The 27,812-nt window shown below is 44.8% G+C and overlaps 1 protein-coding gene across 1 annotated transcript in view; it reads left to right on the top strand.

Moving 5' to 3' along the window:
• LOC141121905 (uncharacterized) overlaps nucleotides 1-27,812 on the top strand; it is a 619,894-nt gene that overhangs the window by 34,819 nt on the left and 557,263 nt on the right. Inside the window, 2 exon segments of the mRNA XM_073611661.1 lie at nucleotides 13,630-13,727; nucleotides 13,817-14,044. Coding sequence (XP_073467762.1) covers nucleotides 13,630-13,727; nucleotides 13,817-14,044 — 326 coding nt within the window.

Here is a 27,812-nt window from a genome sequence, read left to right as displayed (position 1 = left end):
AAATAGAGCTTTCTTTTGGTGGTATTTGATCACCTCTGGGAGTTTATATTTTTTGTGCTACAAATAAAAAAACGATAGACAATTCTGAAAAAAAAGTTTTTCTTTGTCACTGTTATTAAATTTTGTAAATAAGTAAGTTTTCTCCTTCACTGATGGGTGGCACTGATGAGGAGGTACTGACAAGATTCCCTGGTGGACACTGATTGGCATCACAGCTGTTGGGCCTGTTCTTATAATCAATGCTGAATATCGGTGCAGATCCCCCCTGTCAGGAGAGCCAACAATTGACTCTCCTCTACTCGTGCCTTGTCAGCATGAATAAAAGAAAGCCGATAAGCGGCACTTCCTGGTTACCATGTGATTAGCTTTGATTGGACACAACTGATCACATGGTAAAGAGCCTACGTCATAGGCCCTTTACCGAGATTGGAGAGTTGGTGTGTTATAGCGACACACCGCACCACCGATCGCCCTGCGTAAGAGGCTTACTCTTCTGGATGTCATATGACCAACCCCCTGCCTGGCCCATCAATCTGCTATAGGCTGGGCGGGAAAGAGTTAAAAAATAATTTTAGGCCTGAATATTATAGAAAACCCCCAAAACGTGATATATTTTCTAAAATCAGACACCCTATAGAATAAAATAGTGGTAGTTTCTATTTTTTTGTCACATGATATTATTGCAAAAATCTAGGTAAAATGAAAATTTCCTATCAAATACTTACCGTCATTTTCCTTTCCTGATGGACTCCATGGCAACGTACGTGTGGATTAACCCCACCTCCTATCCAATGCTATCCCATCCCCATAAATTTGAGTTTACTACTAGAGACTGCATTCCGTAACTATCCAACTCTTGACCAATGGGTGGGAACTCCGTCTGCCATGGAGTCCATCAGGAAAGGAAAATTACGGTAAGTATTTGATAGGAAATTTTCCATTTTCCTGACAGACTCTATGGCAGCCTATGTGTGGGAAATAACTAGCCAAACCACACGAGCGGGTATGCTGATCAAAAAGAAATTTAATTTGCCCCGTCATCCAACAGGATTCTTAAACCAAAGTTCACAGATGTTAGAGAAGCAGGTTCTATGCAATAATGTGACATAAAGGTATTACTGGAGGCCCACGAGGCCACTTTGCAGATGACATCTGGAGCCACATGTCGGGCTGCTGCCCAGGAAGCCACCATATCCCTAGTGGAGCGTGCCATCACCACCTCTGGAGGAGCCAAGCCCTATAAGCCCGCTGGATGGATTGGACAATCCAGGCCGCAATTGTTCTGTTTGAAGCTTGCTTCCCTTTGTTATTCCCAGAGTGCAGGGTAAACAGATTGTCAGAATGTCTAAAGGAGGAAGTAACTTGCAGGTATTCCTACAGTATTTCCCACACCCACCTAACTGTCCCAGAGCCACCCCCATCAAATCATTCCCTTTAGAATGTAAGCTCTATGAGCAGGGCCCTCCTGTCCCTTCTGTATTGAACTGTACTGTAATTGTGCTGTCCCCCCTCTACATTGTAAAGCGCAGCGTAAACTGTTAGCTCTATATAAATTGTGTATTATAATAATAATACACATACATCCAGAGGGTGACCCTGGGGCCCTGAATGTAGGTAGGACAATTTATTTGCTTCTCATGGAACACTGAAGTAACTTTTGGGTTTGAGCCAAGCATAGGGATGAGGACCACCCGGTCTGGGAAGAAAGTCAGGAATGGTTCTTCATGACCTAAGGACATGATCTCATAGACCCTTTTGGCTGAGGTGATGGCTACTAGGAAGGTGACTTTTGCAGAAAGGTCTTTGATAAAAAGCGGAGCGGATCCCGCGGTACTGAGTCCAGTCAGTGGGTCGAGAACAAGGGGAAGCTCCCATTTGTGGAGTCTTGGCCTTCTTTGGGGCCTGAGTCTTGCCGCCCCATGGAAGAACTGCCGGATTAGAGAGTGAACGGCCCATGATGTTCCAGAGAAGGCTGACAGGGCTGAGACTTGGACCCTGAGGGAGCCGATGGATATAGACAGATCTAGGCCAGATTGGAGGAAGCCCAGGACGTCTTGGATTCCCAGATCTCTCTTGACGCGCATCCGAGATTTTCCAGCCTCTCCCTCTCAAGAACCAGAGCAGTGTAATGCCAGGCAAGGGTGCAGGACTGCCCATGAGAAAGAAGTTCCAGTCTGAGAGGAAGAGGAACCGGGTTCCGGAAGCTGAACTGGGTCAGGAGGGGATACCATGGCCTGTTCGGCCAGTAAAGCGCTATTACCACCATTTCAACCACCTCCGCTTGGAGTCTCTGAAGAAACTTGAGGATGATCAGGAATGGGGGAAAGGCATATGCACTGCTGAAGTTCCACCGATCAGTCAGGGCATCTATTCCAAAGGCCTGGCTGCAACGGCCCAGAGTGTAATGCTTCCTGATCTTGAAGTGGCAGGGGTATACAAATAGGTCCACTTCAGGATTGAATCCCAAGGACAGGATCCACTTGAACGTCTCCGCATGAAGGGACCATTCGTTGTTGTCTAACTGAACACAGGACAGGAAGTCTGCCTGGGCGTTCTGGACACCGGGGAAGAAGACTGCCAAGATATTGGCCAGGTTCCTCTAGGCCCACGACATGATGGGCTCAACTTCTTGGAGCAAGGTGGAGCTCTGAGTGCCCCCTTGTCTCTTCACATAGGAGACAACTGTGGCATTGTCCATTCTCAATAAAACTGATTCCCCTTTCAGGAGATGACTGAAAGTTTAAAGGACACACCAGGCTGCCCGTAGTTCCAGGACGTTTGAGCCTGGGTTGTGAAGACGGGCATCCCACCTGCCTTGTGCAAGCACCGCTGGCATCTTTCATGACCGTGACCCAAGAGACGGGGGGCGATGGAGTGGCATGTGAGTAGATTCCTGTGCTGAAGCCACCAGAAGAGGCTTTTCCTCATCACTGATATTATGTGAATGGGTTGGTTGTTGTCTCCTATTTAGAAAGGGCGTAGCCTCCACAGAGACCATTTGACCATGGGGGTCATAGAGACCATTGTGCAAATAATTTTTAGGCACTGTGAGGCCCTCTGGCTTGAGGAGCTCAGAGCCTGTGAAATTTTCTCTCATATGACTGGGATCTTCTCCACTGGGCGAGAGATGATACTGGTTCCAGATTTCTCTAAGTTTATGAGCCAACCAAAATCAAGCAGTGCGGTGATAACCTGCTCTCTGTGGATGAAGAGCTGCTCTTTGTCTTGGGTTAGTAGCAGGAGGTCATCGAGATAGTGGTACAAGCGTATCCCTTTTGTTTTGATGAGGGCCACCACGGCCAGAAGAACTTTCAAAAAGACTCAGGGTGAGATTGTCAGCCCAAAAGGGAGGCAGGTGAACTGTAGGTGTCCCTGCCCGAGCCTGAACTGGAGGTAATTGCGGAATTCTTCTGCCACAAGCACGTTGAAATAGGCATCCTTTAAGTCGATTGAGATTAGCCAATCACCTGGCTGCACGGCTTGTTGGCTGGTAGATAGTCTCCATTTTGAATCTTTCGTTTTATATATATATATTTTTTTTTTATTATTGTTTAGGTAAGTTAGGTCTATCACCGGGTGCCATGAACCATTTTTCTTTTGCACTAAGAAGAAGAAGAGAAGGGAATATATCCTTGAAATTCTTCGCCCTTCGGAACAGGCACCATAGCTCCCTGTACCACCAGCGAATTCACATAGGACAGTAACACCTGCTTCTTTTCTTCTGACCATGGTAGCAGGATAGAAACAAGCTTGGAGGGGGAAAACTGGTGAAGGACCATGTGTGGCCTGAAGAGACCGTCTTGATCGTCCAGTAGTCCAAGATTGAGGCCACCCAGACGTGCCAGAAAAGAAGCAAATGTGCCCCCACCTGACCCGCCTGGGCGGGCCCAATCTCAAAATGACTTATCCGGCTAACTTCTGCTGGATGCCTGGCTTTTAGCGGGCTTTCCAAAGGATGTCTGACCTCTTCTCCAATTCCTTCTGAAAACCCGGCTGAGCCTGTAAGAGCGAGCTTCTCTTGAATCTTCTCCACAGGGGCCTCTTCTGGCCGAGCAGACGCCTATCCTGGGACAAGAAGCCAACTTCCCACCCATGGCCCGGGCTATGGCACTATCCAGCCTGTTACCAAACAAAAAAGGCCCTTCAAAGGAGATCCTACACCTCTGCCTTGAAGGGGTATAATCTGGAGGTTCTGCTTGACAAAGAGGTTTTCTTGTCTATTTTGCTCCATTCTTCATCAATAATATCCTTCAACTCTGAAAGGAGAGGAAAATTGGAGCGCTTCTTCCCCACATGCTTAAAGAATTTCCTTTGTTTAGCTGAGGGAGTGGAAGGATCTTCCCACTTAAGGGCCTCTTTGACTGCTTTAATTAGTGCTAAGACAAGGGCGAAGTCGAAGCCTCCGACAAATTCGTCTCCCTCCATCTTGCTGTCTGAAGATTCGGGAGATGCATCATAAAGCTGGGATAGGCCTGAATCCTCTTGGGACTCGTCAGCCAGGGAGCCTGATGGTGGACTGGCTCCGCGTGTCGGTCGTACCCCATTCCCTCAGGGATTGCTGCACCACACGCTGAACTAGAGACTCCATCTGTTGGTTTTCAGTCACTTTTTCCCTGACCGCCTGGGCATAGCATGGGTCACATAATGACTTGCCCTCCGGGACTCGTGTCCCACATCCCCAGCGAGGCTCTGCAATCAGAGCGGCTGTCATGGCGGTGGGTGCGGTGTCTGGAGGAGGAATGGGAACCTCTCCTTTGTTGGTGGGTCCTGGATGGGGAGTCACGTGTGGACCTGGATATTATGAGTGCTAATGTTGCAGCCTGGAAAGGTCGGGCCATGATTTCCCGGTCTGACCTGGAAGGGCTAAAAAGAAAAGAGAAAATGCGAAGTCTGGCGTTAACGCATTTTGTCTAAACGTGAACAATCTCGGCCCCTCCCCCACCTCTCTCGATCAGCTTTGGGGTCTCATTAGCTGGGTGATGGAGAAAAACTGGGGGAGAAGGGTAACATTGGAATACTAGTCAGTACCCGTTTGCAAAAGTGTATTTGCTTTGGAAGAATAAGTCACTTCTAACATTGGGTGTCCTACGTGTATTGATTTTGTTGCATTATGTAGAACTATTAGAATAGTTTTTACATTTTAGTTCGGGGCGCCTCAAGACTGTCCATAATTTTGGAGGATGCCTTGACTGAAAAAAGGTTGAGAAACACTGACATAGAGGACAAAAAGTCCCCCATGTGATGATTTTTTGGTGACAGGTTCTCTTTAATGAGACATCCAGGGTATAAGACCCCCAATGTCTTCCCTGTGCTCCACTGAATGTAATGTAATACAGATCACACTGCATTATATTCTTTCCCGGCCTTGATAGCCGAGGAAACTGTCACCAGGGACCTGGAAGTGATGTCATACATGTCACTTCTGGGTCAGGAAGAAGAAGGGGAGGAGAACGGATGTGTGTCCTCTCTCCTCCCTCCCCTCTACCCATCATCACCCGCTATGCTGGTCCCGGGTCTCAGATGGGTAAGAGGATCCCGGGATACATAGCGGGTGTGTGTCGGGGGGGCACTTTAACGGGGGGGGGGTGGAAACATTTGCTAAGCCACCTGAATGCTTCCATCAGACAAGTAAATCTGCTCCTTGCTTGCCCACAGCAGGGCTAAATGTTAAAAAACCTACCTGTCCGGCCCTCAGATCTGCATGTCCCGGGTGTCAGGCGATAGGAATTGTACATCCCTGAGTTCATAAGGAGATCAGAGATCACCAAAGACATGGATGAAGTGTTGTACCGTGTTGGCCATTGATAGCAGGAGAAAAATAAAAATGGAGTCATTACCTTTCATTGGCTGAGTACATTTTGTGGTGTAAGATTTCACAAACACTTATGCCCTGTACACACGGTCAGACTTTGTTCGGACATTCCGACAACAAAATCCTAGGATTTTTTTCCAACGGATGTTGGCTCAAACTTGTCTTGCATACACACGGTCACACAAAGTTGTCGGAAAATCCGATCGTTCTAAACGCGGTGACGTAAAACACGTACGTCGGGACTATAAACGGGGCAGTGGCCAATAGCTTTCATCTCTTTATTTATTCTGAGCATGCGTGGCACATTGTCCGTCGGATTTGTGTACACACGATCGGAATTTCCGACAACCGATTTTGTTGTCGGAAAATTTTATAGCCTGCTCTGAAACTTTGTGTGTCAGAAAATCCGATGGAAAATGTGTGATGGAGCCCACACACAGTCGGAATTTCCAACAACAAGGTCCTATCACACATTTTCCGTCGGAAAATCCGATCGTGTGTACGGGGCATTAGAGGTCCGTTAAAAAATATATATATTTGAATGAATGTAAGCAGCATTCACCCAGCCAAGATGAATATTGGATGTATTTTATTTCATACACTGATTTCCTTGGCTCCATCTAGTGGCCATAATGCGATATTGTGATATTTTTACTAATGGAGGTATGTCAGGAAAAATACCCCATTATGGTCACTAGATGGAGCTGACAATCATAGGAAATCACTTTGTTACATTATGGCCAGAATATGTAATGACTGGATGAGTGATTGTCATATTCGTACCATGAATTTTCTATAAGTAGACCCCTTAGTTTCCTTCATCAGACATGTCTTCATACTAATACCTGAGATCATACTCATACACTTATAATTGCCAAAACATCACACAGACCCCCCGAGGTATATATACAAGGCATATCTCACCCCATGCCTTGTGTCAATGTAGTCTTTAATAGGAGAGAAGTATTTTTGTGGATATGAAGATATATGGGGCTCGTCCATCAGTGGTTATTTGTGTCCACATGGATGAGTTGTACCCGTATTACATATCTGAGAGATCATTTTATAGGGCAGAAGACAGACAGCCCATATCTTCAGTAAGACATTATTTACTAGCATACTTTATCTTTTTCTGTTCATCTCATTTTTATATGTGGCCAATAGATGGCCTTATATTGAATGTAGGAGGAGATTATAACCCCACATATTGTCTATATGTATATATCAAACAAGGTTTCACAATTTAAACTTGGTAGATGTTAACCACTTCAATACCGGGCATAATACCCCCCACCCACCCACCCATCCAGACTAATTTTCAGCGCTGTTGCACTTTGAATGACAATTGCACAGTCATGCAACACTGGACCCAAACACAATTTTTATCATTTTGTTCCCACATATAGAGCTTTCTTGTGGTGGTATTTGTTCACCACTGGGTTTTTTTTTTTTTTGCTAAACAATTAAAAAAAGACTAAAGGTTTTGAAAAAGTAAAAGTTTTTCTTTGTTTCTGTTGTAAAATTTTGTAAATAAGTAAGTTTTCTCCTTCACTGGTGGGTGCTGATGAGGCTGTGCTGACAGGCACTGATAAGGCGGCACTGGTGAGGTGGCACTAATGAGGATGCACTGAAGTGGCACTGATGATGACGCATTAATATGCAGCACTGATGGGCACACATAGGTGGCACTGATAGGCTGGACTTATAGGCACTTATAGGCGGCACTGTTGGGCACTCATAGGCGGCACTGATGGGCACTGATAGATGGCTCTGATAGGCAACACTGATGAGGCACTGGCAGGCATTACTGCTGGGCACTGATTGTCACATCTAATGGGCACTGATTGGCACCTCTAATGGTCATATCTAGTGGTCCTGGGTGGCATCCCTGGTGGTCCTGGGTGGGCATCCTCGGGATGGGGAGTCGCCGATCAGCTATCCTCCACTCGTGTCTGTCAGAGCGAGTGGAGGAAAAGCCGATACACGGCTCTTCCTGTATACACTGTGATCAGCTGTGTTTGGACAGAATGTTAGAAAAAGTCCTGCAAGCAGCATCTTTGGGGCCATCGCCTCTGTCCATTGGAATGCATAGGCAGCGCTGCCGAAGCACCTGCAAAGTGCTTCGGCAGCAGCGAACACAGGTGCTTTTAACCCCTTCTAGGGGGTTAAGAGCACCCCGTTCCCACCCGAATAGCGGGGCCAAAGCGTCACTAAAACTAGCGGTGCTTTACCGCCACTGCCCCACCGCCCCAGTGTGAAAGGGCTATAAAGGTTATGTTTTAGTTAAGTGGCCTTTTGGTGCGCAGGGAAACGCACCCTCATCTAGTTCTAGACCATTATTATTTACAGAAATTGTTTATTGCTCAAGGAGCCCCTAGAAACCTTTGGAGGAATCCTGGCTGAGAAAGGCTGAACTAGGCAGTAATATATCTCTATCTCCCTTGGTGAGAGTCTAAGGATATACAGTAAATACACACACAGCTGCAGTTCCTCTGAGTTCCACAAGGTGGTAATCTCACTTCTAGACAGGAAATCTCTATGGTGGACAGGAAGTGAGTTCAGGAACAGGCAGGAAGTGATGTCAGGTACAGACAGGAAGTTCCGAGTGAGGGGTCAGTGAGGAGGAAGTAGAGAGGAGACATTGCTGGAAGGGAGGAGACATTACTGGAAGAAGCAGTAGAGGAGGTAATAAGATCTTATCTTCTATTTACACCCAGTAACCCCCCGTCATGCCCGTCCTCTTCCTCCATAGTCACTGTGATATCTTTTATCTCCAGCAGATGATGATACACACATATATAGTGTGGAAACCTAGATTAACCCCTTCAGGGGCAGAACATTTCCCTACTTGTGGGGCCGGAACATTCTCCTCATTTTGGAGATGTGTCACCTTTCCCACCAATCACCTTCTCACCTCATTAGTCTATACTAACGGGTTATATGACTTTTATTAGTGATGGGGGGGGGGTATTTAGGGAGGATTTTAATATGTATGCCTTTATTTTATAAGCTTCCATTAGGAAGAAAGAGGGAAAATGTATTTTGCAGTAAATATTCTGAAAACAAATGTCTCCATAATGATCCCAGTCTCAGATATTCATCCTAAAATGTGATCAGTAAAGTCTCCGGAGTACATGGAGATCACAGGAATATGATGTGTCCTGGCAAAGCCTAAAGACAACGTTCATCTTTTATTTAGGAGATGTGTGACACACCCAGGAGAAATGACTCTGTGTACAGATACCTCCCAGAGCGCCCCTCACAGCTCCTTCTACCTATGTCCCTCCAATCCAAGTCAGAGAATACTATGACATCACACTGGCCTCACAGCTCCTCCTTTCAATGTTCTTCTATCCAGAATCAGAGAATCCTATGACATTACACTGACCTCACAGCTCCTCCTCCCAATGTCGTTTCAATCCAAGTCAGAGAATCCTATGACATCACACTGACCTCACAGCTCCTCTCAATGTCCTTCCATCCAGAATCAGAGAATCCTATTACATCACACTGACCTCACAGCTCCTCCTCTCAATGGCCCTCCATCTACAGTCAGCAATCCCTATGACATCACACTGATCTCAAAGCTCCTCCTCTCAATGTCCTTCCATCCAGAGTCAGAGAATCCTATGACATCACACTGCCCTCACAGCTCCCCCTCTCAATGTCCCTCCATCCAGAGTCAGAGAATCCTATGACATCACACTGACCTCACAGGTCCTCCTCTCAATGTCCCTCCATCCAGAGTCAGCAATCCCTATGACAGCTCCTCCTCTCAATGTCCTTCCATCCAGAGTCAGAGAATCCTATGACATCACACTGACCTCACAGCTCCTCCTTTCAATGTTCCTCCATCCAGAATCAGAGAATCCTATGACATTACACTGACCTCACAGCTCCTCCTCCCAATGTCGCTCCAATCCAAGTCAGAGAATCCTATGACATTACACTGACCTCACAGCTCCTCTCAATGTCCTTCCATCCAGAATCAGAGAATCCTTTGACATCACACTGACCTCACAGCTCCTCCTCTCAATGGCCCTCCATCTAGAGTCAGCAATCCCTATGACATCACACTGATCTCAAAGCTCCTCCTCTCAATGTCCTTCCATCCAGAGTCAGAGAATCCTATGACATCACACTGGCCTCACAGCTCCTCTCAATGTCCTTCCATACAGAGTCAGAGAATCCTATGACATCACACTGACTTCACAGCTCCTCCTCTCAATGGCCCTCCATCCAGAGTCAGCAATCCCTATGACATCACACTGGCCTCACAGCTCCTCCTCTCAATGTCCTTCCATCCAGAGTCAGAGAATCCTATGACATCACACTGGCCTCACAGCTCCTCCTCTCAATGTCCTTCCATCCAGAGTCAGAGAATCCTATGACATCACACTGACCTCACAGCTCCTCCTCACAATGTCCTTCCATCCAGAGTCAGAGAATCCTATGACATCACACTGACCTCACAGCTCCGCCTCTCAATGTCCCTCTATCCAGAGTCAGAGAATCCTATGACATCACAATGATCTTGGAGCTCATGGTTTGAACACAGGGCATGCCAGCTTTATACTTGACTGTGTCAAGTCTTGGTTTGTTTTTAACTTTAATTATTTTAATAAACAAACTATTCGGATTCACACTATGAGTGCCCGTCTCTTTGGTTCATGAGGATATCCTGCGGTCTGACACGGAAGAGGTGACTATTACAACTTTATCTAGTGGAAGTGATTCACCTCAGGAGGGGCAGAGGGATCTGGATACCCCAGTGTTTGCTGAGCCAAGGTGGAGGTGTCTGCTCCGGATACAGCTAGTATACTCACTACAGGCATCTTACCCCTGCAGGGGTGCAAGAATCTGGTGAGTGGGGAACTGAAGGGGAGCACGGAAGTCACTTGATGGATTGCACACCTGTAGCTAAACCCAGGCACGAGTCACTTTGGACAAGCACAAGTCACCTGAAATTTTGCTATTTTTGCACTACGTAAGATTGAACTTTAATGTTGATTGTATTTATCTTTTACATCGTTTACATTTTTTTAAAACTTTTTTAATTCATAATTTTTTATGATAATCAATTTTTTATTAATTTATTATAAAGGAATTTGCACATGCATCATATACTGTTTGGGATGAATTATCAAGGATGAAATTTGGTGTTTTAGATGATCTGATGAGATCACCACTACTTTTTGCACTTTTTGCACAGTTATTTTAGGACTGGGTGTTGGATATATGGTTGCAAAAAGCGCAATTAACAGAGCAACAATAGTACACTATCCAATATAGGTCACAAGGTGAGCACACTCCCTATGATATTTACAGCCAGGTTCATAAATGTTGGGACATCGCCTTTTTGGCTCTATACACCACCACTATGGATTTGAAATTAAACAAACAAGATGTGCTTTAACTGCAGACTTTCAGCTTTAATTTGAGGGTATTTACATCCAAATCAGGTGAATGGTGCAGGAATTACAACAGTTTGTATATGTGCCTCACACTTTTTAAGGGACCAAAAGTAATGGAACTGATTAACAATCATCCATCAAACTTTCACTTTTTAATACTTGGTTGCAAATCCTTTGCAGTCAACTACAGGATAAAGTCTGGAACGCATAGACATCACCAGACGCTGGGTTTCATCCCTGCTGATGCTCTGCCAGGCCTCTACTGCTACTGTCTTCAGTTCCTGCTTGTTCTTGGGGCATTTTCCCTTCAGTTTTGTCTTCAGCAAGTGAAATACATGCTCCATCGGATTCAGGTCAGTTGATTGACTTGGCCATTACATAGCATTCCACTTCTTTCTCTTAAAAAAACTCTTTGGTTGCTTTCGCAGTATGCTTCAGGTCATTGTCCATCTGCACTGTGAAGCACCGTCCAATGAGTTCTGAAGCATTTTGCTGAATATGAGCAGATTATATTACCCGAAACACTTCAGAATTCATCCTGCTGCTTTTTTCACCAGTCACATCATCAATAAATACAAGAGAACTAGTTCCATTGGCAGCCATACATGCCCACACCATGACACTACCACCACCATGCTTCACTGATGAGGTGGTACTGTATGCTTTGGATCATGAACAGTTCCTTTCCTTCTCCATACTCTTCTCTTCTCATCACTCTAGTACAAGTTGATCTTGGTCTCATCTGTCCATAGGATGTTGTTCCAGAACTGTGAAGGCTTTTTTAGATGTTGTTTGGCAAACTCTAATCTGGCCTTCCTGTTTTTGAGGCTCACCAATGGTTTACATCTTGTGGGGAACCCTCTGTATTCACTCTGGTGAAGTCTTCTCTTGATTGTTGACTTTGACACACATACACCTACCTCCTGGAGAGTGATCTTGATCTAGCTAACTGTTGTGAAGGGTGTTTTCTTCACCAGGGAAAAAAATTCTTTGGTCATCCACCACAGTTGTTTTCCCTGATCTTTCAGGTCTTTTGGTGTTGCTGAGCTCACCTGTGTGTTCTTTCTTTTTAAGGATGTTCTAAACAGTTGATTTGGCCACACCTAATGTTTTTGCTATCTCTCTGATGGGTTTGTTTTGTTTTTTCAGCCTAATGATGGCTTACTTCACTGATAGTGACAGCTCTTTGGATCTCATATTGAGAGTTGACAGCAACAGATTCCAAATGCAAATAGCACACTTGAAATTAACTCTGGATCTTTTATCTGCTCCTTGTAAATGAGATAATGAGGGAATAACACACACCTGGGCATAGAACAGCTGAGCAGCCAATTGTCCCAATACTTTTGGTCCCTTATATTATATATACAAACTGTTGTAATTCCTACACCGTTCACCTGATTTGGATGTAAACACCCTCAAATAAAGCTGAAAGTCTGCAGTTAAAGCACAGCTTCGTTTCATTTCAAATCCATTGTGGTGGTGTATACAGCCAAAAAGATTAGAATTGAGTTGATGTCCCAATATTTATGAACCTGACTGTATCTCACTATTGGGGAATCACTTATTACCCATTTGAGAAGAGTGACCCATTGGGAAATCATCCTTCAGGTGACGGGAATAACTACCACCCATTCATTGCATAATCACCCGGGAGGAGTGATTCACTGTAGAGGATCATTCTTCAGGTGATGGGCAGGGTAGTCAGAGAATCCCATGACATCATACTAACCTCACAGCTCCTCCTCCCAATGTCCCTCCAACCAGAGTCAGCAATCCCTATGACATCACCCTGACCTCACAGCTCCTCCTCTCAATGTCCCTCCATCCAGAATCAGAGGATCCTATGACATCACACTGACCTCACAGCTCCTCCTCCCAATGTCCCTCTCACAAGCAAAAGCAAGATTGTTGGTCCCAAAATTCCTTGAAACAAGCTTTTAACCTACAGAGTGGGGAGCCCTGTCTGGGTAGATTATATCCCAGTGGGGTTTTATTAAAAATGGAGACCTGATTGTTGAGGTGAGGAGGATTGTGGGAATGTCATTTGATTTTCGATACATGTGTTCAAATCTAGTTTCGAGTCTAGTAATCAAGTTTTCCTCCTATGAAGTCTGGAGATCCTATGATAATCATATTGCCTCCACCTCCCTCCTTCCCTTTCTGATATAATAGAGAAACAAAACGATTCTAGAAGTCACCAGAGAGATCATCGAGCTGCTGACAGGAGACGTGAGTGGTGCTGGGAAGGACATCATGATGGACCATCAGCCGCCCCTCACATCACCAGGTAAGAGGAGACTTTGTAAAGGAGAGAGCAGTACGGAGGGTCCACCTAGATCCCCCATCATCTGATAAACACATAGAAACAATGTATTCAGTCAGTGTGTGTGTTTCCTACAGATGGATCCAGTAATGGGAACCCACCAGAGAGATGTCCCCGTCCTCTGTATTCCTGGGATTCCACACAGGAAGGTCACACCATCCCTCACCATCATCAGGTAGATGAGGAACGATCACTGATAGTATCATTAGGATCTGTACATTATCTGCATTGTTACAATTGATGTCATTTTTATTATATATTCAGAGTGGAAACCTGAGAGATTCTAAAGTTGAGGTTAAAGAAGAGATAAAAGTGGAGGATGATAAGGATGGGGTGATGGAGGAGTCTGAGTTTCTAAAAGTGCACAAAGATCTGTACCGAGACACCATGGTGGAGTCATCCAGCTACAGAAACCCACCAGAGAGATGTCACCGTCCTCTGTATTCCCGGGATTCCACACAGGAAGATCACACCATCCCTCACCATCATCAGGTAGACGATTGACAATTATTGGTAGTTCTGATTTATACACAGCATGTTTGTTATAATGAATGTTTTATTATATATTCAGAGTGGAAACCTTGGGGATGATAATATTGATGTTAAAGAAGAGTATAAAGAGGAGGATGAGGAGTATGGAGTGATGGAGGAGATTTCAGAAGGACACAAGGATATGATGGAGCCACCTAATACCAGGAACCCACCAGAGAGATGTCCCCGTCCTCTGTATTCCACACAGGAAGATCATACCATCCCTCGCTGTTACAAGGTTGGTGGGACGGAGGTTATAAAAACACTGACTTCTAGAGATGATGTGTGGATTTTGGATGTGATGTCCCAATATAAAAGCTTATATCTTACAAATGATGTTTTCTCTAATTTTCTTGATTTAGAGTGGAGATCCAATTGATATAGAATTTGAGGTTAAAGGAGAAAAAGAAGAGAGGTATGTAAGGGATGATCAGCAGTCTATGGAGGAGGATGGAATAACGAGGACATTTATAGAGGAGGACACTCTTATAGAGATCAGCACAGGTGGGTCATTAACACTAAATACATTCCTCCACCCATACTGCTCACTGATTGGTCCAGAGTAGGATGGGGACTGGGTGATATCAGCCGGTAATACCCTGGTCACTTTCCTGAGCTGTGTTCCCCGTCCTGTATTCCTGTATTTCTCTTGGATAATCTTCCTTCTCTGTGCTTCAGACACAATTTATGTATCTAGACTGGATTTATGGTGGCAAAATGTTCATTTTCACCATAGACGTTAATAAACCTGGGATATGTGCTTTGGGTCTTCTGCCTCATACCGAGTATGGCAAGATGTCTGACAGAACAATTCTCCCAGGATTACTTGCTCTGTTGTCTGCTGGCTGTGCCGGGTGGAGGGATATGTCTGTGTAGTCTCAGACCCAAGTCACTGAGTGCAGTCTCAGGAGATGGGAGGCAGTGGTGTGGGACCTCTGCAACTTGTCTCATGTAAACATTTAGCCCTGTTTCACACTTGTGCGGTGCGAATTGAAGCTCAGGTTTCACTGGGGAGATAACAATCTCCTGTTCAACGGATTCATTGCGTTTTTGCTCAGTATCAGAGAGCAGGGAGAGGGGGAGGGAGGGAAGGGGAGGGAGGGGGGGAGAGGGAGGTGTAGTGAGGAGAAAGAGAAAATCCTTGTTCAGAACGCAATGCATCTGCGAATCAGATGCGTTCCCATAGGAGATAATAGGCTTGTAGTTCGCACCGCAATGCCCAAAAAACGCACACGTTTTTTGTGCAATGCGCAGTGCGAATGCAACGCACATATGTGAACCAGATACATTCATATGAATGTATTTTAAAATGTCCTGCGAATTAGATGCGGTGTAAGCCGCATCTAATTCGCATAGGTGTGAACCCGGGCTTAATCTTCCACTGAATACCAATATTATGAGTCCTGACCCTTACACTATTTAATTTATATTGTACATTACATACTCCTGACCCTTGCACTATATACTCAATGTTGTACATTACATAATTCTGATACTATATAGTCCTATCTGTTGTATCTTATACAATATGTTGTACATTACATAGTCCTGACTTCTTCTCTCTCCTCTACCCACTAATATATATAAACATAATATGTATTCTCTTTTGTTACATCCATTTCCTACCAGCTGGACATTTCATATCTGATGATTTGATTGGAGCACAGACTTTTACATGTTGATAATAATGTGATAACATCCTCAAACTTTGGAACCTTAAACAGAAAGTGATAATGAGGGAGGAGTCAATAACCCAATGATGGTGGTCTTCAGGATCAGTCCAGTCTTTATCTTGGTTGTTCTTCCCCCATCCTCACTCTCTGACCTCTGGTGGGGCTCAGACCCGCTGTTATTCATGACTAAATCATGGACTAAATAAGGAAGTGCAGGACTTCTTGTGTTGGGAAGATGACAATGAGTGATAGAGGGGGTGGGGACACTCATCCTATAATCACTGTCGTGCCTATAAAAGACAGTTCTTGTTGTTTCCTCACTCTCTGACTAAGGTCCATGAATAAAGAAATGAACTGGTAGGAGATCAGAGATGTAGGACTGAAACAACTAATCATCATAATCGATTATGAAAATAGTTTTCAAATATTTTCATAAACAATTAGTTGGTCAGTCGATTAATTGGCCTGCATACAGAATGCATTATTTCTTTACATATCAGAAAATGCAGCTCAGTACACCATTCATACATGTCAGTAAATGCCTGAAAGCCTGAATGCGCGAGGAGCAATGCCTCATGGGACATGTAGTCCTGGGCAAAAGAGGGAAGCAAGTGATTCTAAAGGCAGATGTTTCTTTATCTTCCTATAGGGGAACTCTATACTATACTTTGTGGCTTCCTTTAGGGGAACTCTATACTATACTTTGAATAAAAGAATAATTGAAAAAAGTGCTACTTGTCACAGGGATTGCGCTAGACTGCCCCACATCCCTAAATGGCAGCGAATTGAAAGAAAAAGATTTCCTCTAGGTGGGACTTTAGATAGGACAGATGGCAAATGAAATGTGGAGAGAGAGTAAAAAAAGTATATCAATTTTAATAGAAAATATTATAAAATAATGAGTGCATACAAGATATAGACAGCAATTACATAATAATATTCTGGAAATAAATAAACATGCGATACAGTGAAAAGTGTACAGACAATAATTGCAAAGGTCTGTTGGGTTGAGGGTAAATACAACAGGAGTACCCAACGCGTTTCAAAATTTGCCTGGGTTGCTATTTCTTCATCAGGGGCATATGCGATTTTGTCGCAGAAGGTAAAAACGTCTGCAAATAAATACATAAACACAGATTCATTACAAAAAGAAATCCAACATTTACAATGAATTTAAGGTCTCTGCGCAGGGAAGATCAGCATCTGAACCCAGAGAAAGGTAGAGGCTGATAGACTGGAGGTGATAGAAGATATTACTATTACATAAAGTAAAAGTTTACCAATATTGTGCATTATATTTAAAATTATTATAGCCATGAAAAAAAAGTCTCAGCTTTCAGTACTACTTTAAAAAGCCCCCCCCCCCACATATAGCTTCATGTGTGACTCCCAGGTAAAATTCCCATATATCCTACTTGTGGGTATATTTTTTATTTTATATATGATATAAGATATATTACTTTCACTATTTCACAGTATAAACGAATCCCTTATAGTAGTGATTATCTGCTGTTTTTGTACTATAAAGGACTATTCCTTTAACCCCATCATGACAGATGATTAAAAAAATCATGCTGCTGCTACTAAATGTCCTATGCTGGCCATACGTGGATCCATTTTTGGAAGAGAATATTCACACAAATATTTGTACGAAAATTATTTGTACATTCGATGAATGGATGAGTGGAGTTTGAAAATACTACTTGCTTTAAACATTCAATTTTAAAATGAAAGTCCCTTCTGAGCAAATACCACATAAACTATTTGAAAATTTGTTCGATGGAGAAAAGTTTTCTGTTCTGCTCCTTCGAATTTTCCCGTCACTGTAGCCGATTTGACCCCACTAATGGTTAGAAAATTGGATGAATGTTTTTTTGAAAGATAAAATGAGTTTGTGTGTTTGGACATGGCTGAATGAGGACGTGTGGCCGCTGAGCTCTGTCCCACACACCCCGACCTAATTCACTACTATTGGTGCGGCATGCCATCCGCAGGAGACGGAGACGGCGAAGGGGGAAACAAGGCAGTTACACCCGCTATAGCTGGAGGGGAAATATCTAGTTTCTTCACAAACTCTCAGGTGGCCTCCCCTGAATCCAAGATGGCGGAGCCATGCAGCCAGCCGCGAGAGTCCACAGACTCACCCTGCCTCTGCCGCTATCTCCATGGACTCTGACTCCTGCTCAGATACTCCAGCAGCCTTCCAGTCGGGTTCTCAGACTCCTGCCATGCACCCGCACACGCTGCGGGTGGACACGGAGCTGTGGGAACTTCTCCATGCTCTCCCGACCAAGGCAGACACTGAATCCCTGATTTGATGCCTGGAGGAAAATCATAGCAAAGTCCTGCAGGAGGTTAAGCAAGATCTGCACTCCCTCACCACCCGGATGACCATGGGGGAAACTTCCCTGGTGGCCGTGGAACAACGGGTGACATTCATGGAATCCCTTCAGGATGCCCACATAGTCGCGGCGGTCACCCTGCAACTCCATATGGAAGATATGGAGAACAGGAGCCGGCGCAATAATATGTGGCCCTGGGGTCTTCTAGAGGACTTAACAGTGTCCGCCTTGGAAATATTCCAGAGGTTGTTGGATGACCCCCTCCCTACAAACCTGGAGCTGGACCGGATCCACAGATCCCTGGGCCACGTCCCGCGGATCCTAATCATCCGTGGGATGTAGTTTGCAGGGTCCACCATTTCACCCACAAGGAAAGCATCATCCGAAAAGCGTTTGAGGCTGGAGACATCGACTTTCATGGGGCAATGGTGAGAATCCTGCCGCACCTCTCTTGGGCCACCCTCCACAGGCGCTCCTTACTCCGCCCGGTCCTGGAGTTAGCAGCCTGGCTGGGCACCACATACCGCTGGGGCTACCCCTTCTCGGTTACCTTCCAAAGGAACCAACGCTCTTTTACCCTCCAAGCACCCGGCGACCTCCCTGCTTTCTTCCAGTTCATGAAATCTGACCCCATACCGGTCCCGAATTGGCTGCAGTTCCTTCCACAGCCGACAGGCCGAGCGGGACCAGCACCTCCATAGAGAAGCTCTCCACCTCGCCCACAGAGATCCAGGAGATGTTCCAGGGTGATCTCCCCGGAGGGTCGACGTAAGTCATAGGCTGTCAGGTCTACTTTCCTGACAAGTACTTCCTATTGCACTACTACTGCCTTTGCCCCCATGTTTAGCAACTCACCTGCCGCCCTAGTAGGTGCAGAGACGCTGTTATAATGACTGCATCTCTGCCCCACAGGATGTGCACTCCATGGAGATTGTATGTAGATCACCCCCTATTGCCTTACCGAGGTTTGCCCCCCTGTGGTTTCTTCTGTCACACAGAAGATATACTCTACTTCCCCCTACCCTTGCCTGGAGAACTCCTTTAGAATCCTTGGAACCACCATCCGGCTCTCACTGACTCGCCACTTATTGCCATTACACAAAAAGTCACTGGGAGGTCTTAGTGCCTTAATGTTTTGGGCTGCAAGGATTTCATGCTTGCTGCAGCTATACCTTCAACAATGACGACGAACCTTTTTTATTCTTTACTTAGGTTTGGTCCTAGGTATAAACCGGGGGTCATGTGATATGTTAGGTTTATATGCAAATAGGCAATTAATCCTGTAAAATGATGGAGGGGGAACCAATAACATAATGGTTTGATGGGTGGGGATATGGTCCTACCCGGCTGGTGCGGGGAGAGGCCCTGCCCCCTGTGTAATATGTTTCGGGGGCGGGCTTGCCTTCACAGCCATGGAACCACCATGACCGGGAGTACCCCATCATCCTAAGGCTCCTACCCTCTGAGATCCGAGACTGCCCATGTCACCTGACCTGCTATAAATGTGATTAAAGGGGGAAAATTGCATAGTGTACTGTCGGGATTTTTCCACATTTGGAAGCCCTCCACCCAGGGCTTTTCTGTGATACCTGCTTCACTGCACAAGAATTATTTTTAGTTCTACCTTGTTATGCCCTGTTATGTATCCACCAATTACTTTTGTGGGGATGGCCTGCAGAGGTCTTTACCACCTCTGGGGCGGCGCAGGTGCTGGGGTTTGTGTGGTGTCTGCCTCCTGCCCTCAGCGGGCTACTCCTCCCCCTTTTTTTGGGGGGAGGGTAGTCTGCTGGGGGTGGGATGCGGACACCGGCGTCCTTCACTTCTATAGAATACCGCATTATCTTTTCTATAGTTATTGTTGCCATAAGAATGTTCTGATATACGTTTTATTACCAGGCTTGGGGTGGCCTGGAGTGGGTTGGGAATACTCTCTGGAAGCCTGCTCCCACCACTCCCCCCACATAGGCCTTCACACACTTCACCGAAATTCAGCCGGGGTGTGTGTTTTAGCAAATTTGTATTTGCCAATCCTAGTTTTGTGAGGCGGAGTCAGTGGCGGACTGTGCGCCACCCCTTGCTTCACCTACTCCTTTCCATCTGAGTCTGCTCTCTCCTCCCTTTACTCCCATTTAATTTCTGTTTCCCCTAAAGTTGGCGTTGGATAACCTAAATATTATCTCCCTAAACGCAAAGGGCCTTAATATACCAGAGAAGAGAAGAATGCTATTAAATGATCTGAAATGCTCCCATGCTGATATAGCATTCACACAAGAAACCCATTTCAGAGACGACAGATTGCCCTTACTCAGAAACAGATTTTACCCTTTGGCATATCACTTTACTAACAAGTCCGCTAAGTCTAGGGGTGTCTCTATCCCGGTATCTGGTACACTTCAATGGACCTACCGCACGTCCTAATTGGACACGGAGGGATGATTTGCCTTCCTTAAGGGCCTCATTGGTGGAGTTCCGGTGACGATGGCAACGGTTTACGCTTCTAACGATCACCAGGATATCTTTGTCTGTCATACTTTAAGCAAACTGTTGGATTTTCAGGAGGGTCAGTTAATACTGGGAGATGACTTCAATATCACCCTGATCCCCTCTGTAGATTCATCCTTGGGCTCTTCCTCTGTCCCTGCTGGCTCCCACAAGCAACTTACACGATCCATTTATAGGGCCCGACTGATTGATGTATAGCGACTACAACATTCAGGAAACAGAGATTACTCATTCTATTCCTCACCCCACAATGTGAGAATCGATTATTTCCTTATTCCCCATAATCAACTGCATGCTGTACTTGAAACCTCCATTGGTTCCATAACATGGTCTGACCATGCCCCCGTTTCTCTGACCTATGCACTTTCAGACGTCTCTTCTCCATGTCTCAATTTTGGAGGCTGAATGAAAGCCTCCCATAGGTGCTGGAGGAGGTGAATAGAGAGTTGACCTTCTACTTTCAGATGAACAATACTCCAGAATGTGACCCGGGGATAATATGGGAAGCCCATAAGACTGTGATCCGGGGACTACTCATTAAACATGGCTCCTGGATCAAGAAAGAAAGGAACAAACAGTTTACGGTACTATGTACCAAACTCCATTCTGTCGAAGCCCAGCACAAACACGCCCCATCCCCAACCTTAGATGCTGAACTTGCGTCTCTCCGCACCCAAATTAACGATCTACTGCACTATAGGGCTAAAGCGGCACTGCAAATATGTCGCAAAATAAACTTATGTGTCCAGAAGCAAATGTGGGAAGACCCTGGCTAGATCCATCAGAGAACACAAACTACACTCGTATATACCTCACATATTCTCCTCTGAAGCTCAAAAAGTTACTATGCCCACACAGATCTCCCAAGTCTTCCGGGACTTCTATGCTTCTCTCTACAACTTACCTTCAATGCCATCTTCCCAAAATCAGATAGATGAATATATTATTTCCTCCCATCTCCCTTCTCTTTTGCCGGAGATCTGGGAACAACTGAACGTGCCAATAACTTTAGAAGAGCTGGAACACGCCATTAGCTCAGCTAAACCAGGTAAAGCCCCAGGCCCGGACGGATTCACCCTTCAATACTATCGGACTCTTCTCCTGATTTTAGGCCCATTTATGCTAAACCTGTTTAACGCCCTTGGAGAGGACTCGGTACTCCCTAGAGACACTCTGCGAGCACACATCTCCGTCATTCCTAAGGAATGAAAAGATCCAACTTCATGTAGCAGCTACAGGCCCATCTCCCTCCTGAACATCAACCTCAAATTGTTTACTAAGATTCTTGCGACTTGTCTAGCTAACAACTTACAGGACTTAGTCCACCTGGACCAGGTGGGTTTTGTCCCTACCAGGGAAGTGAGAGATAACACGACCAAGGTCCTCAATCTGCTACACATAGCCACATCAAATCATACTCCTTGTGTATTTCTTAGTACCGATGCGGAAAAGGCATTCGACTGCGCGAACTGGCAATATATGTTCTCGGTCCTACGCCATCTATAGTTAGGAAATACAATAATTAAATGGATTTCCAAACTATACTCAAACCCCACAGCACAGGTTAAAACTAATAGATTGCTCTCAGCTCCCTTCCCTATTACGAACGGAACGAGACAGGGGTGTCCGTTGTCTGGGAGACAACCAAAACAAAATTTCAGCTTCATAAGGTGGAAGATGTTAAGAAAATGGAAGACCTAGTGCTCACTGCACAACACCAGCAGGAGGGGCACTCTAGGACTTGGGGACTTTGGAACCAGTTTGTCCTCTCTGCGGAGGGTATGGCCCTCATGGGAACATAATGTTACACTTGGGCATTGGAGCAAAATTATCGTGCATTGGCCTGAATCCAATGCCATACTATCTCTCTCTTTCTCCCTACCCCCCCTCCCACCCCCTTCCCAATCCCTTCCCAATCCCTTCCCAATCTTTCTCTTTACTTGTTCCCCCTTAATTTCCACGTCCTCTTTTTTCCTTACTTTTTTCTCTTCTTCCTTTTCTTAATTTTTTCTGTTTGTACACCGGAAAACTGGTCTTTTGAGAAAGACGGGGTCTTACGCCACAACATACTTTTCATATCTTATGTAACACATAGACAGAAGGGAATAACATATTGGTCATTGTTTTTTCAGTTTTTACTTTTTTCCTTGGTTCTTCACTTCTCTGCACAATTTGATACATTCTATGGATGTTTCCTCAAGACCCTCCCTAGTAAAGTACACAGTTAAACTGTTCGTGGTTACCTATGTTCATACTTTGTCTTATGTCTTTAATGACTGCATGTATAGATGTAATGATGTTTTCGCCAATTGTGGGTTTTAATAAAAAACTATAATTGACAAAAAAAAATAAAAAATGAGTTTGTGTAGAGCCAGCATAAGTGACATCAGGTGCAGGGAGCTTGTACCCACCTACCTGCCTATGACAAGGGAGTCTGTCATCCATCATATTATATTACACTCCTGTCTGATAATCTGCAAAACAGCATTTTACCTCTTTTTTGACATTATAAAAATGTTGATTTCTGATATGTAGCAGATTCACCCTCTAATAATACATCTATCTGTCGGTTGAATCCACTCTGAGAATAACAAACTATATATCTGGATATTTACATTTAGCATATAGATATTCAAGAATATTAACTAAATTATACACCAACCTTTTTTTGAGGTTTTTATCAAATTAATCGATTAATAAAAACAATAATCGGCCAACTAATCAATTCTGAAAATAATCATTAGTTGCCGCACTAAAGAGGACCCATTTACTATTTACCTTGAGGGGGGAATTGTAAGATCCTCAGAGACAAAGCTGCCTGATGTGGGCGGAGTCCTGGTTTAGGGGAACCAATCTGCTCATGTCTAGTAATAATCTTTTTATGTCTATTTTAGTAGATGGACGGGAGATGAGGAAAACCTCAGAGGATTGTCTCACTTTGTCTCCAGACTGTAAAGTAGAAGATGAGGACATCACACAGTATAGTCCAGGAGAAAACACGACTACCTCAAATGTCCATCTGGCACCACACAGTGTAGATGGACCATCGTATTCCTCTTATCCTGAGGAACCTCAGACTGTGAGGGACGGTGCCGTCCTTCCAACAAATAAGAGGTTTTCCTGTACTGAATGCGAAAAGTGTTTCCATTCTCAATACAATCTTAATGTGCATAAAAGATCTCACACAGGAGAGAAGCCATATTCGTGTCCTGAATGCGGGAAATGTTTTTCCCAGAAGACCAATCTTTACACACATCAGAGATCTCACACGGGGCAGATGCCGTATTCCTGTCCTGAGTGCGGGAAGTGTTTTTCACAGAAGTCCAGTCTTTACGCACATCACAGATCTCACACAGGGGAGAAGCCGTATTCCTGCCCTGAATGCGGGAAATGTTTTTCACAGAAGACCAATCTTTACACACATCAGAGATCTCACACCGGCGAGAAACCATATTCCTGTCCTGAGTGCGGGAAATGTTTTTCAGAGAAGTCCAGTCTTTACAAACATCAGAGATCTCACATGGGGGAGAAGCCGCATTCCTGTCCTGAGTGCGGGAAATGTTTTTCACAGAAAGCCAGTCTTTCCACACATCAGAGATTGCACACAGGGGAGAAGCCGTATTCCTGTCCTGAGTGTGGGACTTGTTTTTCACAGAAGTTTAATCTTTGTGCACATCAGAGATCTCACACAGGGAAGAAGCCGTATTCTTGTCCTGAGTGCGGGAAATGTTTTTCACAGAAGTCCCATCTTTACAGACATCAGAGATCTCACACGGGGAGACTCTCCTGTCCTGAGTGAGGGAATTGTTCCTCACTGAAGTCCTGTCTTCCTGTACATCAGGGACCCCACACAACCCCTAAAGGTGGGATTAGTGCCTTGAAATGGCTTCTATATGAATGTTGCTGAACATCACAGCTCTCAAAAAAAAAAAACAATTTGTCCAATGGACTAAATCGGGGTCCCAATTTTCTTGTCCCTTATTACGATCTCCTTGTCCCTTATGACAATCTACTTGTTCTGATAAAATAAAAAATAATTTTAACCAAAACCATATATAAATCTGAGGTGCTTCTAGGAATGTTGGGGCTTTATAACTTGGGTGCTCAGTACAAGCGCATGCTGAGCAGATGAATCACGCTTCAGTGTCCGCTCTGTTAAAGGAAAAGTTCACCTTTTTATAAAAAATATTAAATGCACATTTTCTGCAGGTCAAAATATTTTTTATTTACTATACTATACGTAGGCACCCCAATGTGAGTTTATGTTTGTAAGTGCGTATATGTGGCGCTGGGGGCATCAATATTTTTGGGTGGATTTTATGTGCTTGGGTGTAACTTTAATTTTGTACAAGTAAAAAAAATTATTTTTTTTACTTAACTTTTTTTCATGCACATGTCTACTATCTCGCTAATCTTTATAACTCATGACCAGCTGACTGTGCAAGCTACTTTGACACCGCCATTTATCATCGTCTCCTTGCTATGTCCCCCAAGTGTTGTGTAAGTGGCACAGATGATAATTTACAATGTTATAAAATTATGAGATTGCTATGTATTTATATTCTGTATGTTTTTTTAGTTAGGCTGATTTTCTTTGCTGCCAAGACATAAAAGTTCTCCAAGAAGCTTATTGATGTGAAACGAGTTGACCTCTTGGATAGCTCAGCAAAGCTAAATGAGTCATTATGAATATACATGGCTTAATGTTTGATGGAATTGCTCCCACGTGGTTTTAACACATCATTTTATTGTTTGCAATAAAGTTTTCTTTATTTTATGTAATTTTTGTGTTCATAATTTTTCTTACCAATAAAGTCCAACATAGAAGGTTCTTTTTGAAATCTTATATATTATGTGGTCCTGCTCTGTAACGAGCGATCGCGAGTGGCCGGCAGTCATTGCGGCTGCCGGGCATGCGCATTGGCTCCTCGGTGACGTGGCGGGTACGCATGCCCCCAATACCGCCGGGAAGCCGAGGACGTCATATGTCTATGGGCGGGTAGGGAAGTGGTTAAAAAAAATCATGCTGCTGCTACTAAATGTCCTATGCTGACCATACACGCATCCATTTTTGGACGAGAATGGTGGTATTTGATCACCTCTGGCATTTTTATTTTTTGTGCTACAAATAGAAAGACAGAAAATTTTGAAAAATAAAATAAGTTTTTTTTGTTTCTGTTATAAAATTTTGTAAATAAGTAAGTTTTCTCTGAGGAGGCACTAATATGCAGCACTGATGGGTGGCACTGACAAGCATCCCTGGTGGGCACTGACTGGTATTCCTGATGGGCACTGATTGGCATACCTAGTGGGCACTGGTGGTCATCACTGGAGATTAACGCTATTGGGCCTGTACTGATATTCAATGCTGAATATCAGTGCAGATCCCCCCCTGTCAGGAGAGCCGCTGATTGGCTCTCCTCTACTCGTGCCTTGTCAGTATAAATAAAGGAAAGCCAATAACTGGCACTTCCTGGTTACGATATCTTGGTCAAAGCCATCAAGAAGGAATGGCAAGATCCTGAAAGGAAACCTTTCTTTTCAAGGGCTTTAAAACAAAGGTTTCCCTTTGCAGAAGAGGAGGCTCTAGTCTGGAATAAATCCCCTAGACTAGATGCAGCTTTTTCTTAGGTTTCCAGGCATACGGACCTGGCCTTCGAGGATGTGGGGGCTCTTTCAGAACCCATGGACAGAAGGATGGACTCACTTTTGAAGAAGTCCTGGGACTCGTCGCAGGGAAACCTTAAGCCTGCCATGTCGGTCACAGTGGTGGCCCGCATCATGGAATATTGGCTAACTCAAATTAAGGCGCACATTGAAGCGGGGACGCCAAAAGAAACTATTTTGTCTTCTTTTCCCATGCTACTTAAGGGGGTCGCATATATTGTGGACGCCTCAGCCGAATCGGTGCGCATGTCCGTAAGGTCCTCAGCCCTGACTAACTCAACACGAAGGGCCTTATGGCTTTAAGAGGTGGCAAGAGGGCAGCGCATCTAAAGTAAAACTCTGTGGGATTCCACTCACAGGGGATCTTTTGTTTGGATCGGACGACCTATAAGAAAAAGGCCTTTCCCATTAAAAAGAAATTTGGGGAGCAGACTAAAAGAAAGTCTCACCATCAGAGAAAGTTTGAAGCCCCAAAAGCTGAACAGCAGAAAAATGGCTTGGGGGGCAGAAAGGCAAGGAACATGGAGGGGCAATTTTTCCCCAATGACGGGTTAACCACGGTGGGAGGAAGATTGGGGGCTTTCCTTCCACAGTGGGAGATGATCGCCTCCAACCAGTTTGTGTTAGGGATCATAAGAAGAGGTTACCGGCTGGAGTTCCCAGAACCTCCTCCGCACAGACTCCTTGTCACCGAGCTGCCAAAATGGGCAGAAAAATCATCAGCTCTTCTATCCTCCCTACAGGAGCTGGAGGTACAAGAGGTGGTGGTACGAGTTTCAGCAGAGACCGGCAGAGGCTTCTATTCCCACATCTTTGTGGTCCGCAAACGTTCGGGAGAGTTCAGGCTTATGAACCTGAATGTCTCAATTACTTACAGGAGATTCCAGATGGACTCTGTCTACTCGGTGAAGACGCTTCTTCCCCCGAACTGCTTCATGGCATTGAAAGATGCCTATCTGCACATCCCAGTCACAGAGGGCTATCAGAGGTTTCTCAGGCTGGCGGTAAAAACCAGGGAAGGGACGTTCCATTTACAGTTCAAAGCACTCCCCTTTGGGCTATCCTCTTCCCCCCACATCTTCACCAAGGTTATGGTGGAGGTCCTGGCCTTCCTGCGGCTCAGAGGCATCTCGAAAGTCTCAAACTTGCACAATCTACTCCTGTTTGCTTCTTCCCTGGAGCAGTTGTCCCAGGATCTTCAGGTAGCAAGAGACATTCTAGAAAACTTGGGGTGGCTCTTGAACCTGGAAAAATCCAGTTTGGTTCCGTCCCAAAAGGTCACCTTCCTGGGCTACGTATTAGATTCAACAAAGCAAAATGTATTCCTTCCCTTAGAGAAGATCCAGAAGGTGGACAAAGCAATGTTGTTGCTTCAGGGTAGCCGTTGGGTCTCAGTAAGAAAAGCTGTGTCAGCTTTGGGCTTACTTACATCCACGCTCCCAGTAGTACAGTGGGCAGGACTGCATTTTCGCCCTCTACAACTGTTTATCCTGAGGGTCTGGGACCACAGTCAAGGGTCCCTGGACTCTCTAATATCTGTGCCGA

The sequence above is a fragment of the Aquarana catesbeiana genome, unplaced genomic scaffold (genome assembly GCF_042186555.1).
Source record: "Aquarana catesbeiana isolate 2022-GZ unplaced genomic scaffold, ASM4218655v1 unanchor233, whole genome shotgun sequence".
Lineage (NCBI taxonomy): Eukaryota > Metazoa > Chordata > Amphibia > Anura > Ranidae > Aquarana > Aquarana catesbeiana.
Note: the sequence above shows the minus strand (reverse complement) of the source record. Positions and strands in the feature narration are given on the sequence as shown.